This window comes from Camelina sativa, chromosome 11 (genome assembly GCF_000633955.1).
Source record: "Camelina sativa cultivar DH55 chromosome 11, Cs, whole genome shotgun sequence".
Classification (NCBI taxonomy): Eukaryota; Viridiplantae; Streptophyta; class Magnoliopsida; order Brassicales; family Brassicaceae; genus Camelina; species Camelina sativa.
The window spans coordinates 36,649,072-36,662,509 of record NC_025695.1 but is presented as its reverse complement, the minus strand read 5'-3'; the positions used below and the strand labels follow the sequence as shown (position 1 = coordinate 36,662,509).

At 36.4% G+C, this 13,438-nt stretch overlaps 2 protein-coding genes and 1 pseudogene across 2 annotated transcripts; 2 read left to right on the top strand and 1 right to left on the bottom strand.

The window, feature by feature from the left end:
• LOC104728685 (D-amino acid dehydrogenase-like) lies at positions 4,320-5,399 on the bottom strand. The gene is made up of 5 exons (XM_010447638.1): positions 5,293-5,399; positions 5,153-5,206; positions 4,902-5,068; positions 4,718-4,806; positions 4,320-4,637 (listed from the first exon to the last, which is right to left on the bottom strand). The coding sequence occupies exons 1-5, from the start codon at positions 5,397-5,399 to the stop codon at positions 4,542-4,544; spliced, it is 513 nt and encodes a 170-aa protein (XP_010445940.1). The 3' UTR covers positions 4,320-4,541.
• LOC109124940 lies at positions 6,727-7,947 on the top strand. Its single transcript, XM_019232051.1, has one exon. It carries the CDS (start codon positions 6,727-6,729, stop codon positions 7,945-7,947), a length of 1,221 nt encoding a protein of 406 aa, XP_019087596.1.
• On the top strand, positions 9,117-9,865 carry LOC104728684 (annotated as a pseudogene).

Here is a 13,438-nt window from a genome sequence, read left to right as displayed (position 1 = left end):
TGGGACAATTTATGTGTTGATAAGTTGGATGGGGGGTTAGGCTTTCGGTGTTTGGATGATTTTAACACCGCGCTGCTGGCTAAGCAACTCTGGCGACTGATCACAGTTCCAGATTCTTTATTTGCAAAGGTTTTCAAAGGTTGATATTACAGGCATTCCGATCCTTTGGATCCAATTAAATCCTACTCACCGTCTTATGGATGGCGGAGTATGGTGTCTGCTCGATCTCTGGTAAACAAAAGACTTATTAAACGGGTAGGATCTGGCGATTCCATTTTAGTATGGTCTTATCCCTGGATTCCTGCCCAATCTCCGAGACCAGCATTGCGTTCGGGATCGCCAGTCGATCCTACGCTTAGAGTTGAAACTTTTATTGACAGGAGCTCGCACTCCTAGAATCTGGCGTTGCTTTCTGCCTCTTTCGAGCCGGAGGATGTTAGCCCTATTTCTGCTTTACCTATTCGTAAACTTAACACACCGGATAGACTGGGTTGGCACTTGACACAATCTGGCTTGTACACCGTTAAATCTGGATATAAGGCCTTGCGTCAGAAACTGGAGGCTGTTTTATCTGTTTCTGGTCCCAATATTATTCCATTACAGGCATTCGTTTGGCAGCTTCGGTGTCCACCAAAAATTCGGCATTTTTTGTGGCAAGCTATTATGGGTTGTGTGGCTACTACAACTAATTTACAGCGTCGTGGTATGAGTTGTGATCTGGAGTGTGCACGTTGTGGCGTGACGGAGGAGACAATCAATCATGCCCTTTTCTTATGTCCCCCGGCTTGGCAGGTGTGGGCTTTATCCCCATTCCCGACATCCTCAGGCTGTTTCCCTTCGGATTCAATCTATGCAAACATGGATCATTTATTCTGGAGATCTCAACAGTCTCCTTCGGTGGATATTTTCCCGTGGATTCTTTGGTATATCTGGAAGGCTAGAAATGATAAAAATTTTAGTAATTTAGAGTCAAATCCTTTAGCGATTTTACAAGTAGCGGAAGAGGAAGCCAAGCTTTGGTTTTCGGCACAGGAGGAATCTCTAGAACCCTCTTCTCAGGCCAGCTCTCGGCCGATCCCTGGTATTACGGGTACTTCTATCGTTGTGAGCAGTGGATATAGAACCAGTCACCGCTGTTTTGTGGATGGATCTTGGAAAGGGACGGATCATTTTATTGGTCGAGGATGGTTTTGCATTTCTCCTGAAGGGTAATCTAGTTAGCTAGCTGCAGGATCTTTTCTGAAGCATTTATGTTTTCTTGATTGCAGAACAAGGCGCAATTGGTGGTAATTGCTCATGATGTGGACTCAGTTGAGTTAGTTGCCTGGTTGCCCGCATTGTAAGTTCCTTACTGCATTTTTACGGGGGAATTCACGATTGGGAGCAATAACTATGATAACTTACTTTGAGGGATTTACTTAACTATATAAATATAAAAACATGTAGTTGATCTGGGAGCGGTAACAATAAAAAGAAATCTTTGATTGCTTCTTTTTGTGTCTTGTTACAGATTGTCCACCAGAAGCAGCATCTTGCTTGTGTTTGACCATAGTAAAGAATGAGGACAAGCTGGAGTTCAGAAAAATCCTGGAGGCCATAAAGTTTCTATATCTTGTAGTTAATTTTACTCTTTGAATTTGACTCAACCTTGTGTTTTTGGAGGATGTAGATTGCAGATCAGTGGAATGGCTTCCAAATCATTGTACGATCTCTCAAGTTCAGCCTCTATACCAATGTTGAAGCTGCGGTTAGAGTTACAGAGATGCCAAGACGAGGTGATGAATCCTAGATCATGACAGCTGTTTCAGTTGTAATGAAAATGCAATAGAACTGACATCATTCTCGTTGTCTAGATAACTAAAGGACTGCTTGAAACCTACGTACACAACCTGTGTCTGCCTACCTAGTATATGCAAACAAGTAGACTACTGCTCTACGAAAAGATAACTAGAGCATTTTGGAGGTAAATTAAGTGTTAACATTATCGTTATAGTCTCTTTTCTTACTGTAGTTTGAACTCTTGAAGGTAAGTTGTGCTGATGAATTGCTTTGTTCAACTATATAGTTTTGAAGCATGGGAAGTTATATTGCTATCAAATAATTCTATTCCTTTAGTTTTAGATACTACAAAACATAGCTTTATCGACTTATATCCTGAATGAGATTTTGATGGATGATTATTTGCAAACTTTGTTGACTTCGAAAATTTTGATGGATGATGAGTTTGCAGATGGATAAAATCACTACTTGCATGCAAGGGAGCAATCTATGTCCTATTAGATAAGTTTCTATCTTTTATTTTATTTACTCTCTGAAGTTTTGTTCATCCTTGTTTTTTTAGAGCAAAGCCTACGTGCTATACAAAATTATGATTTGAAGGTCTTGCGTTAGATTAGTATAATTTCAAAAAATTTGGTTTGAAATTTTTTACAGACTATACTCAAGTTTTCGAATCAAGTAATTATATAACCAGAAGCAAGCTATTAAAAGGTAGGGTAACTTGTACAAGAGTCTGGAAATTTTGTTAGGTTGAGATCTCTCATTTCTAAGAGCATGGGATCCATCCCTTGAGGGAAAGTAATTCCCTGAATATCGACAAAAGGTATATCTTGCATTTTGTATTTCCTTTGACGAAAACAAAAGTAGACATCGACAACGCCTATTTGCTCTTTCGGATTTTTCTCTTATCGGAATTTACAACACCTTGAGGGCCGGGCTGGCGCAGATCTTGGCAATAGTTTCCAAAGCATTGTAACAGCTTCTATGACAACACCTCTGGTTGGAGTTGACTCGAGCAGAGGTGATAATGTCCACAACAATCATTTATACATGTATCTTTTGACCTCAAGAACTGTTTTTATAGTAATAGTAATAACAGGTAAAAAAACGCTGACAGTATTCTCAGTTTTTAGGATGCTGTAGGATCCCTTGAAGCAGAAACAACCTATATTTGCCTACATAATATATGTATGCAAACAAGAGAAGTGCTGCTTTTCGGTAAGTAATGTAAAATTCAACTATTGTAGTCTCTTTTCTTTCTGTTATATTTGAACTCATGAAGCTAAGTTGTGCAGATGAATTGTGAGTACAGGTTGCGAAGATGAATGGAGAAGAGTAGAAGAAATTGTCTGCAAAACAAAAGGCTCCCTAACCAAAGGTCTTGTCCCATATCAATTGTGTGAAGCAATGAAAAGTTCAAAAACAAAATTTCTAACTTGTTTGCATATTATATGAATGGATATTAAAGGTTGAAGGTAGAAGAAGCCATGAACGAGGAGAAAAGTTCAAAAACATATCAATTGTGTGAAGCAATGAAAAGTTCAAAAACAAAATTTCTAACTTGTTTGCATATTATATGAATGGATATTAAAGGTTGAAGGTAGAAGAAGCCATGAACGAGGAGAAAAGTTCAAAAACATATCAATTGTGTGAAGCAATGAAAAGTTCAAAATCAAAATTTCTAATTTGTTTGCATATTATATGAATGGATATTAAAGGTTGAAGGTAGAAGAAGCCATGAACGAGGAGAAAAGGATAAAGAACCTCTCCAAACTCTTAAAAAAAAATGGAATATGCAAACAAGTTAGAAATTTTGTTTTTGGCTATGGACAATGTCACTAAGGTTAGTCTAACTTACCTTACATATGCCTCAAGATAGAATAACACATGTTTTGATTATTATTTTTTATTGTAAATATATATGATCATGTTTTGGTACAATTACAGCTAGCTCCCGTGGATGTGTTTGTTAATATGGTGGACTAAATGAAAGGGCCTCTTCTTGTAACAGCAAACTTGGTTCTCTTAATCCAGTAAAGAAATATGCGTGATGTGGTTCAGAAGACCATTCAGCTATGCTAACTTTTGAATCCCTTTCTGAAACAGCTGAGTTTGCAAAGGAAATGGGTTTCCTTTCAAGAAATTCAACATTGAACCAAGACTTCTTAGATAATACTTGAAGGACGAGATCCAGCCTTACTATTCTCAAAGAGAGACGGGCATTTAAGGTCACTTGGACTACTAGAATTGCTTAAATAGCCTTTTCTTGTGTTATCTTATGGTTATATCTGAGAAACTTAAGAGTTAATATCATATATCCTTTTGTCTTACGTTGGCAGAGTCAAGTGTTACTCCCTGGCCTGGTAGACACTATCCTGGGATGATTCAGGTACACACACTAAAACACCCTCCTTTTTATTTCTCATATATGGGCTAACGGTGGCAACGTAGCTTCAATTTCATTTCGGGTTTAGCTGTAGATGAAATTTAAAGCTATTATCAACTTATGAACACACAGATAAATTAAATTGCTTATAAATCGGTGGTTGTAAATCCTCATCATCGTCTAGTGAAACTACAAACGCAAAATTATAAACAAACATAGAAAACGAAACGATACAAGACCATGCATGGACAAGAATGCCTGAGACAAACACTACTGCAAAAAACATTTAGACACCACTCCCTTTGAGAGACCATTCAGCAACAACAATGCTTAAGAAGATTCAGTCCCTTAACTAAACTGAACTGCGTCTATTTCCTCAGCAACAACGTCCTCCAACCCCAAACGTTGAACTAGCTACCTGTGACGGTTTCCCCAGTACCATGTCCGATACCACTTCCGCTGTTCCTAGAGCCTAAACTAGTTCAAGAAAACCGGGAATCATGATCATGTACTTTAGAAAGGTTTAAGAACATTATTATGAATCTTAATTACCATGGAAAGTCCTCCTCCTTCATTACCTGCTACCAAGTACAGGTTTTGTAGTCCGGGCACGGATCCAATCACTGGCTTCCCATCAGGCAATATCATCAATTAAAAGACAAGTACGTTCAGGTTTTGTGATCATTCGAAACACCGGTTTCAAGTACCTTTGAAGCAATAGAAGCAAGAGACTTACTGTAAGGACGCAACCCGACTCTCACTTTCCTGTTACGGATGATATCTTCGAGGAAAATATCTCTTAACTTGGGGAAGAATTCTGCTGCACGCTCCCATATGCAGCGGATGACAAACTCATCAGCTTCAGTGTCAAACCCAACAATTTCATCAGCGAAATGTTGCAGTCTTTAAGCAGTTCAGGCATGAGAGATCCACTCCAGCAACCAGCAGCTACTATAAAGATAATAGCAACCCTATCAAACCTGTAACGGGTTCATGATAGAACTCGGCATATCTTCCTTGTGTTGCAAACTCTCTGTTTCCCTGAATAACTCAAAGAAGAAAACTAAGTTAACCACAAAGCAAAGAGGCAGAGGAGACTTTCAAATATCCAGGAAAATCTAGCAAACTTGTCGATATAAGCAACCGCACGATGAGCATCCAAGTGCGAGTCATCGGGAAAAACCGAAGGCTCTTTAAGAAACAAATCAGTACTAGACAAATATTCAGTTCTCATGAACCTTTCGTTTCAGAGAAACACTTTCCTCCAATGAGTAAACTTCCTGCAAATAACAACAATACGCAGAACTATAATATCATCTAAAAGAAATTCGCCATTTCGAGGAACAAAGATGGAAAATAACATTGGTTTGTAGAACCCAATTAATTAACTAAAGTGAGGAACTTTATAGGAGGAATATACACAGGATCATCAAATAAACAAAGTCGCTGAAAGAGCTCCAAATTCACCAAACTCTAAACAAAACTGAAGTGGATAGATCCGACCCGGTAAGGAATTGACGGGCTATAGTCCGAGTCTTTTATGATGTTTTGTGGCTCATTGATGATTGCTATGTATAAGTTCTATCTACTTATAGAGTCAATGATGATTCTGTGGATGTTTCTTGTTTTATTTGACAAAATAACTAAAGGGACACTACAGCTGTATGCTTTGAGGTCTTTAGATCTTCTCCACACGTTTCATTGATGTGAAAAAACTGGCTATGTTCTAAGTGCTATCTAGTTTACATTCAATGGATGCATTGCTATGTTCTAAGGGCTCATCAATGGTTGCTATGTGTTATGTTCTATCTAGTTATAGAGTCAATGATTCTGTGGATGTGTTCTTGTCTTATGAATTCAGGATCACTTTAGCTGAATGCATATGTTCTCTTAAGGTTTCCAGATGTTTTGCCGCAGGTTTATCCAGTACTCTTGTTTTTAGCTCATTGATAAGTATGTATGTATTGCTCTGTTTCAAGTGCTATCTAGTTTACAGTATATTAGATATGTAACTTATTTCTGTTCTCAAACTTGTTGGTTGGTGCGTACCATCTTGTTTCTTCACAAATATGTCGTCATGTTTGAAAGTAATTGAAGGATAAAGTTTTATTTCCCTTTCAACTTATTTTGAGATTACAACCTCTTTTCTTATTTATAGATTACAAGGATTTTAACCTAGTGTCTCTTTGATTGCTGAGTTGTACTCTTTTAAGCAGTTTCGTTGTAGCTTCGTAGAGCATCAAATTGGTTACTGACTTTGACCTCCGTACTGTTTGATGATAAGGTTGTACTCTCTGCAACTCCTCTGTTTTTGTCTCTTGCTGCAGGTGACCGTTGCAATGTTTTTGTATCACATGTGGGCTTGGACACTGAATGCTTTGAGTTGGGCTTGAGGCCTTTTTGCAAAGTGATGCCGTTTTGAGCTGTGTTGTTGACACTCCCACTCAAACTTGGAGTCGGTGGAACAATGACACCAATTTTGAATCTCAACCATTCAAATGGACCTTTGGCTAGAGATTTTGTAAAAATATCTAGGAATAGAGCTCCATGGTATCAGAGCCATGGAGCTCTATTCCTATCCTACTTTAAACATTTCAAATTGTGTCACCGTCAAACTTACAGAACGCAACTACATCCTGTGGAAATCCCAGTTCGAGTCTTTTCTCTCCGGGCAAGGACTTCTGGGCTTTGTCACAGGGACTGCTACTGCACCGGCGAGTACCATCACCATCCGTAACAACGAAGAACAAAACGTCATAGCTCCAAACCCAGATTATGAAGCATGGCGTCGCTCGGATCAAGTTGTTATGGCATGGCTTCTTGGTTCGTTGTCTGAAGATATCCTTAGTGTGGTGGTCGGATCCACAACCTCTCATGATGTGTGGACTAACCTTGCCGGTCATTACAACCGCACTTCGTCATCCCGAGTTCTGCAACTTCAGAGGCGTCTCCATGGCATTTCAAAAGAAGGGAAAACCATGGATGAATATCTACGAGATCTCAAAAATGTCTTCACGATTCATGGTCTCACTCGTGAATATGAGCCTCTGATAACCTCGCTTGAGTCTTCTTTGGATGTTGTTCCTGAACCACCTTATGAAGACATTCTGCATCGTCTACGAGGCTATGATGACAGGCTTCAAAGCTATGTCACACCTTCAGAAGTCTCACCGCATCTGGCTTTCTACACCACCAACAGAGGTCGTGGACAGTCTCGTGGCAGAGGAGGACGAAATCGAGGACGAGGAAGCTTCTCCACTCGAGGACGTGGATTTCATCAACAGTTCAGCTCTGGAAGCTCAGGTTCATCTGTTGCTGAAAAACCTACCTGTCAGATTTGCGGAAAGAAAGGTCATCAAGCTCTTGACTGTTGGCACAAATACGATGACAACTATGAACAACAAGGAGCTGTCGCTTCTGCTCTAGCTGCGTTACACATCACTGATGTTACTGATGAGACCGGTTGGCACCCGGATACTGGTGAGACGGCTCACATTACAAATTCCACTCAGCGCCTGCAACAAGCACAACCATACTATGGTTCAGACACAGTGATGGCTAGTGATGGTAATTTTCTGCCTATAACTCACATTGGTTCGTCTAAACTTCCCTCTACATCAGGTAATCTTCCTTTGAAGGATGTGTTAGTGTGCCCAGATATTGCCAAATCTTTATTATCTGTATCAAAGTTAACCAAAGATTATCCCTGTTCTTTCACTTTTGATGATGATGGTGTTGTTGTAAAGGACAAAGCAACTCAAAAAATCCTGACAATGGGATGAACAAGTGAAGGGCTCTATCTGCTGGAGAATCACAAGTATCAGATGTACTACTCTACCAGACAAATCTCCACAAGTGATGAAGTTTGGCATAGACGCTTAGGACATCTGAATCCCACAGTTCTCCAGCTTCTATCTTCTAATAAGGCAATTCAAATAACGAAGAGTACCAACAAGGTGTGTGAATCATGTCGACTTGGGAAGAGTACTAAATTGCCATTTTCTCCTTCTGTTTTTAGTTCAACTAGACCCCTTGAGAGGATACATTGTGATCTCTGGGGTCCAGCTCATGTTCCTTCAGTTCAAGGTTTTCGATTCTATGTAATCTCCATCGATCATTACTCAAGATTCTGTTGGTTTTATCCCTTAATGAGAAAGTCAGATTTTTATTCCATTTTCATCAAGTTTCAAAGCTTTGTTGAGAACCTACTTCAAGCAAAGATTGGGATTTTTCAGTGTGATGGAGGGGGAGAATTCATAAGTCACCAATTCTTACAACACTTGCAAACTTCTGGAATACAACAGTATATTTCATGTCCTCACACGCCTGAACAAAATGGTTTAGCCGAGAGAAAGCATAGACAAATTACAGAGAATGGTCTCACTCTTCTGTTTCAAAGCAAAGTTCCACAAAGATTTTGGGTCGAATCATTCTTCACTGCAAACTTTTTAAGTAATCTGCTGCCAACAACAGCTCTTCCAAGCCACAAAAGTCCTTATGAAGTTCTCTTTGCCAAGGCTCCAAACTACTCTGCCTTGAGAACCTTTGGTTGTGCCTGCTTTCCCACTCTAAGGGCTTATGCTCGCAACAAGTTTGATCCAAAATCTCTGAAATGTGTTTTTCTTGGCTATACTGAAAAATACAAGGGATATCGATGTTTTTATCCACCTACAGGTCGTGTGTACATAAGTCGGCATGTTATCTTTGACGAAGAGTCATTCCCCTGTTCTGACACATACGTTGATGATCAATCTACTCCTGCTACACCACTAATTGATGCTTGGTTGTGTGCATCCCCTGTAACACTAAACAAAGCGCAAGTCGCAGGTCCACCACAAGATCAGATAGGTGAATCAACCACACACCAGACTCAACATCAATACTTTGCAGCAGAAGGAACTGAACAAATTCAACAACAAGTCCCTACCTCTACACCGGCAACCTCGAATCAATGTCTTACTCATCTGCAACTCCTCTGTTTTTGTCTCTTGCTGCAGGTGACCGTTGCAATGTTTTTGTATCACATGTGGGCTTGGACACTGAATGCTTTGAGTTGGGCTTGAGGCCTTTTTGCAAAGTGATGCCGTTTTGAGCTGTGTTGTTGACAATTTTTGCAAATGGACCTTTGGCTAGAGATTTGGTAGTCAATTTTTTTGTTCATATCTGCATGACTGAATGGGCAGAAGTACTAGACTAGCCAACAAAGCTGCGTACATGAGTATCAATATATGGTTCAAGGTGTTATGATGTACTGAAATCTCTATCTTCCTATATATATCAGCTAATGCACATTTTTTCTATATTATCTCGGTCAAAGTTGCGTATTGTTGATCGATCGTGTGTCTTGACTTGAGCGGTTGAGCCTTTGTTTATATATACACGTTTCTTTGTGAGTGATTTTTTCAGATGAGAAAGGGAAATTTGATGAGCTGGTGGAGGAGAAAGGTGTGAGAATACTTATTGAACCTAAGGCCTTAATGCATGGTGATTGGAACCAAGATAGATTTTGTAGATGATAAACTCAGGTTTGGACCTCTGTCACATTTACAAACGCAAAGTCTGTTTTTAATACTCTTCTCGATATAATTTAACCATGTTTATGTTAATTGCAGATCAGAATTTGTATTCATCAATCCTAATTCCCAAGGGCAATGCGGATGTGGCGAGTCGTTTATGACAACATCTACCTCCTGTGGTTAGCACTTAGCAGAGTCGTAGTAGTTAGCATACGGTGATACATTGCAATATGTTACTGAAGACCGAGAGTCCGACGGGCTTTTCAGTTCAAAGTTTAGGGTCGGTTTGGTCAGTCCGTTTGGCTAGAGTTACGGCATATCCTGTTTTTTTTTTTTTTTTGCTTAATAATTATTAGTTATATGTTTTTACACATCTGGCTGGTCTGGACTAAAACCAAAACCAGAACTGTAATCAACTTCTTGAAAAAAAAAGAAAAAGAAAGAGAGATTTAATCAATTATATAATATTTTCAAATATATATATATATATATATATATAACGTAACGATTTTTTAGAATTGAAAACAGACGTCCACAACCACAACTGATGAGTGATGACAGTAATTTCGGCATGCATGACCTCGTGAGGCTGAACCGAGCTCTCAATCTCGCCTTTGACACTAAGTACTTTTGAAAATGACAAGTATGTTTGAACAAATGAGTATATATACAACTAATCCTGAATATGTGTTATGTGTATGTATGTATACGTGAAGGTGAAATGGGGATTAGGACAAATATGGCAGTCTTTGTTTGTATATTGGAAGGTATGTTTGTGTTCACCCTTTTTCTTCTTTGTTTTCTTTATCATTGTACTTGAGCTTTTATCTCATTATCCCTCCTCTTAACCTTCTTTACTCCTCTAATCATTTACTAAATCCTTATTACGTAATTTTTAATTTAATTATTGTATTCATTTACAAATAATGTACATGAGCTGTATCGATACTATACGTATCAAAGATTTGATGGAAGGCTGGCCCAAATGTGTCATTCTTCTTTAATTTCTTCGCTGTTTTTACTTGTTTTAGCGTTTAGGGCTGACCAAATCTTTCGCCTTGTGCTCTGTGCATGCGTCTTTGGTAAATTCTTATTATATTGAGATAAAGAATATGTTATATGTATTTTTATCAGAAAGTCTAGCTGGTTGATTTGGAACTAAGTTAGACATTGGATACCAGTTCCTTAAATTGACATTGTATCCCTTTTACTGTTTTTTTTTCTTTTCCTTTATTTTAGAAATTGCTTAGGTTACATCCTAGGTTATTTTACAAATTTGTTATAGTAGACGCAAAACTGATCACTTAAAAGGAATCTTGTTTAACCATATTTATACAATAAACTAATCTTTTATGTAAAGTGGTATTTTAGATTCTTCAAAATAGAATAGTTATATAGAAGCTTCTCAGCAAGAAAATAAATAGTCAAAAACTAATATTCACTTATATATTTTAAAATAATGTCATCCTTCCGAAATAATATATATATATATATATATATTTATATATTAGTATAACAAACGACTTAGCATCTTTTAAATCGATCAATAAGTTTTCTAAGTTATACTAACAAACATTTCTTCTATATTTTATATATATATCTTGTTTCTTAAGTGATAGATCTTCATGATCTTGAATGCTCATATTTCTTATTCTATCAAAGATTTTCTTAGGTCCTGTTTTAAAATTCGCTATGTGCAAATCGGGCGGTTGGGATGGGCCTAGCGTCTAACGAGAAAGTCAGAGATTAAATGGGAATTAATCAAAAACTAATTTTAAATTTATTTTATTAAGTTAATAATAAAATAAAATAAATAGTATTAAATATATGTATAATTCTATATATGATAAACACATAAAAACATAATTTAAAATAAAATTTTATGATTTTTATTAAAAATTTGTACATTAGTTATTGTAAAACATCACAAACTCTTAATTTAAATGTCTAAATAACAAAAAAATATTTGATTTATATTTGGTTCCAAAAATAATTGGTTTACAAAAAATTAAACGAAAAGTAATCAGATTAGACGAATTATAATCTAACTAGACAAACATAATTAAATAATCGATGCTACATGAAGATTAGTCGTTAATCGAGTCGGAAATGATGAATCTAACAATTTTATGAGGTATAATCAATGATAGGCTGGGATTTTTAAAACCGGAATCTATGTAGTAGAATTATGTACATGTAGAAGAGAGTGTAGTCGGTCATGCGGCATTGGTCGGTCATCTATCACCACGAGTGGCCTCAGATTGTGTGGAAACTCTTTATCTTTAGGACTTGTTGTCCCCCTTATTTATTTTGTTATTTTCATGGTTTCAAGTCAAGCTCTAAAGTTTGTTTGTTGTATATTTTAAGAACAATGTTTGTAGTTTACTTTTCCTTCTGTGTAAGTTTATTGGTTTGTTTGGCTCCACTTTAATCTAATATAATGGAGTGTTTGATGTAAAAAAAAAAAAAAAAAAAAAAGAAGAAGAAGAAGAAGAGAGTGTAGAACAATTGTCGTCGGAGACTATTAATAGTAAAGTTACAATACATATATTTATATAGATATAGAGGTATACTTAAACATAAGTACATAAGTTAAAAAAAAAAGTACATAAGTTTCAAAAATCTAAATTAATATATACAAACATCGGATGCTTTGTTGCTTGTAATCTCCATCATCTCGTAGCATGGTTGACCTTCAATTCAACACGACGGTAGATATCTCAACAAAGTTAAACAAAACCAAAATCGTTATTTAGTTAATTTTTACGAGTTTTGTCTTCATCCTGATTTCTGTCTCAAATGAATAAATCTTGCAAAACGAAGAGAGAGACCGAGACGTTAGTGTTATTTTCTTAAATAAAATAAAATACAATGTTCATTGTATCCCCTACCCATTTTTCAGGAAAATCAAAATTATATTGATAAAACCAGAGTCAATACGATAATTATATAAGGTTGACCAATTTGATGCCGCACATGTCAATCTTGTTACAAAGTACAAACGCTAGTCGTCGAAAGAGTAAGTGGATATCTGAAAGAAACTAAATGAAATAGCATCAAAACATCTCAAGTATGATATGAATGATATTTCGTAATTATCTTCTTGTTATTTCATGTATTCAACATTTCCATAATTAGGAAACTAACGTTTGTAAATAAGACTATTAATAATATAATAAATAGTTTATACACCCACATGACAAAACAAAATCCTTTCTCTTATAGAAAAAAAAAAAAAATCCTTTCTCTTTTACTTCATCTTCTTGTCAACATTTCATACATATATATATATAGTTTCCCTTCTTCAATAATTTTATTACAGTTCAAATTCAAATTATTTAATCTATTTTATTGGTATTTTATATACCATATTAATGCACATTATAACATATAATGAAGGCTAAGGACGACATAAGTTTTAAGAACGAATTTTGGATTTGCTATATTTGGCGAAAATCCAATACCAAAAAAGACAACTAAATAGTTGCTTAATGACTATGTTTGATAAATGCATAATGTTGGGTTATTTTTTATATTTTGAATTAATATTTTATGTGACGTCAAGATCAAACTTTTTAGTTAATTACTTTTCTTTTCATTATTTAATTTAATTATAGTTTTTTTTCGAGTTTAGGTGACAGTCTTTCGTTTGTCTCTTCATTTGGATGGTAGTCTACGGCTATTGTTCACTGAAAATGATACAAAATTATGCTTTTCTAATTTTCGAGTATTTATATATATATATATATATATATAT

Bases quoted from the DNA above. Each gene is read 5' to 3' on its own strand.
- LOC104728685 (XM_010447638.1), bottom strand. From the start codon at position 5,399: ATGAGAACTGAATATTTGTCTAGTACTGATTTGTTTCTTAAAGAGCCT. The intron at 5,207-5,292 runs GTTTGCTAGATT...TGAGTTATTCAG, and splicing joins GCGGTTGCTTATATCGACAA to GGAAACAGAGAGTTTGCAAC. The intron at 5,069-5,152 runs GTTACAGGTTTG...AACTGCTTAAAG, and splicing joins CCGAGTTCTATCATGAACCC to ACTGCAACATTTCGCTGATG.
- LOC109124940 (XM_019232051.1), top strand. From the start codon at position 6,727: ATGGAGCTCTATTCCTATCCTACTTTAAACATTTCAAATTGTGTCACC.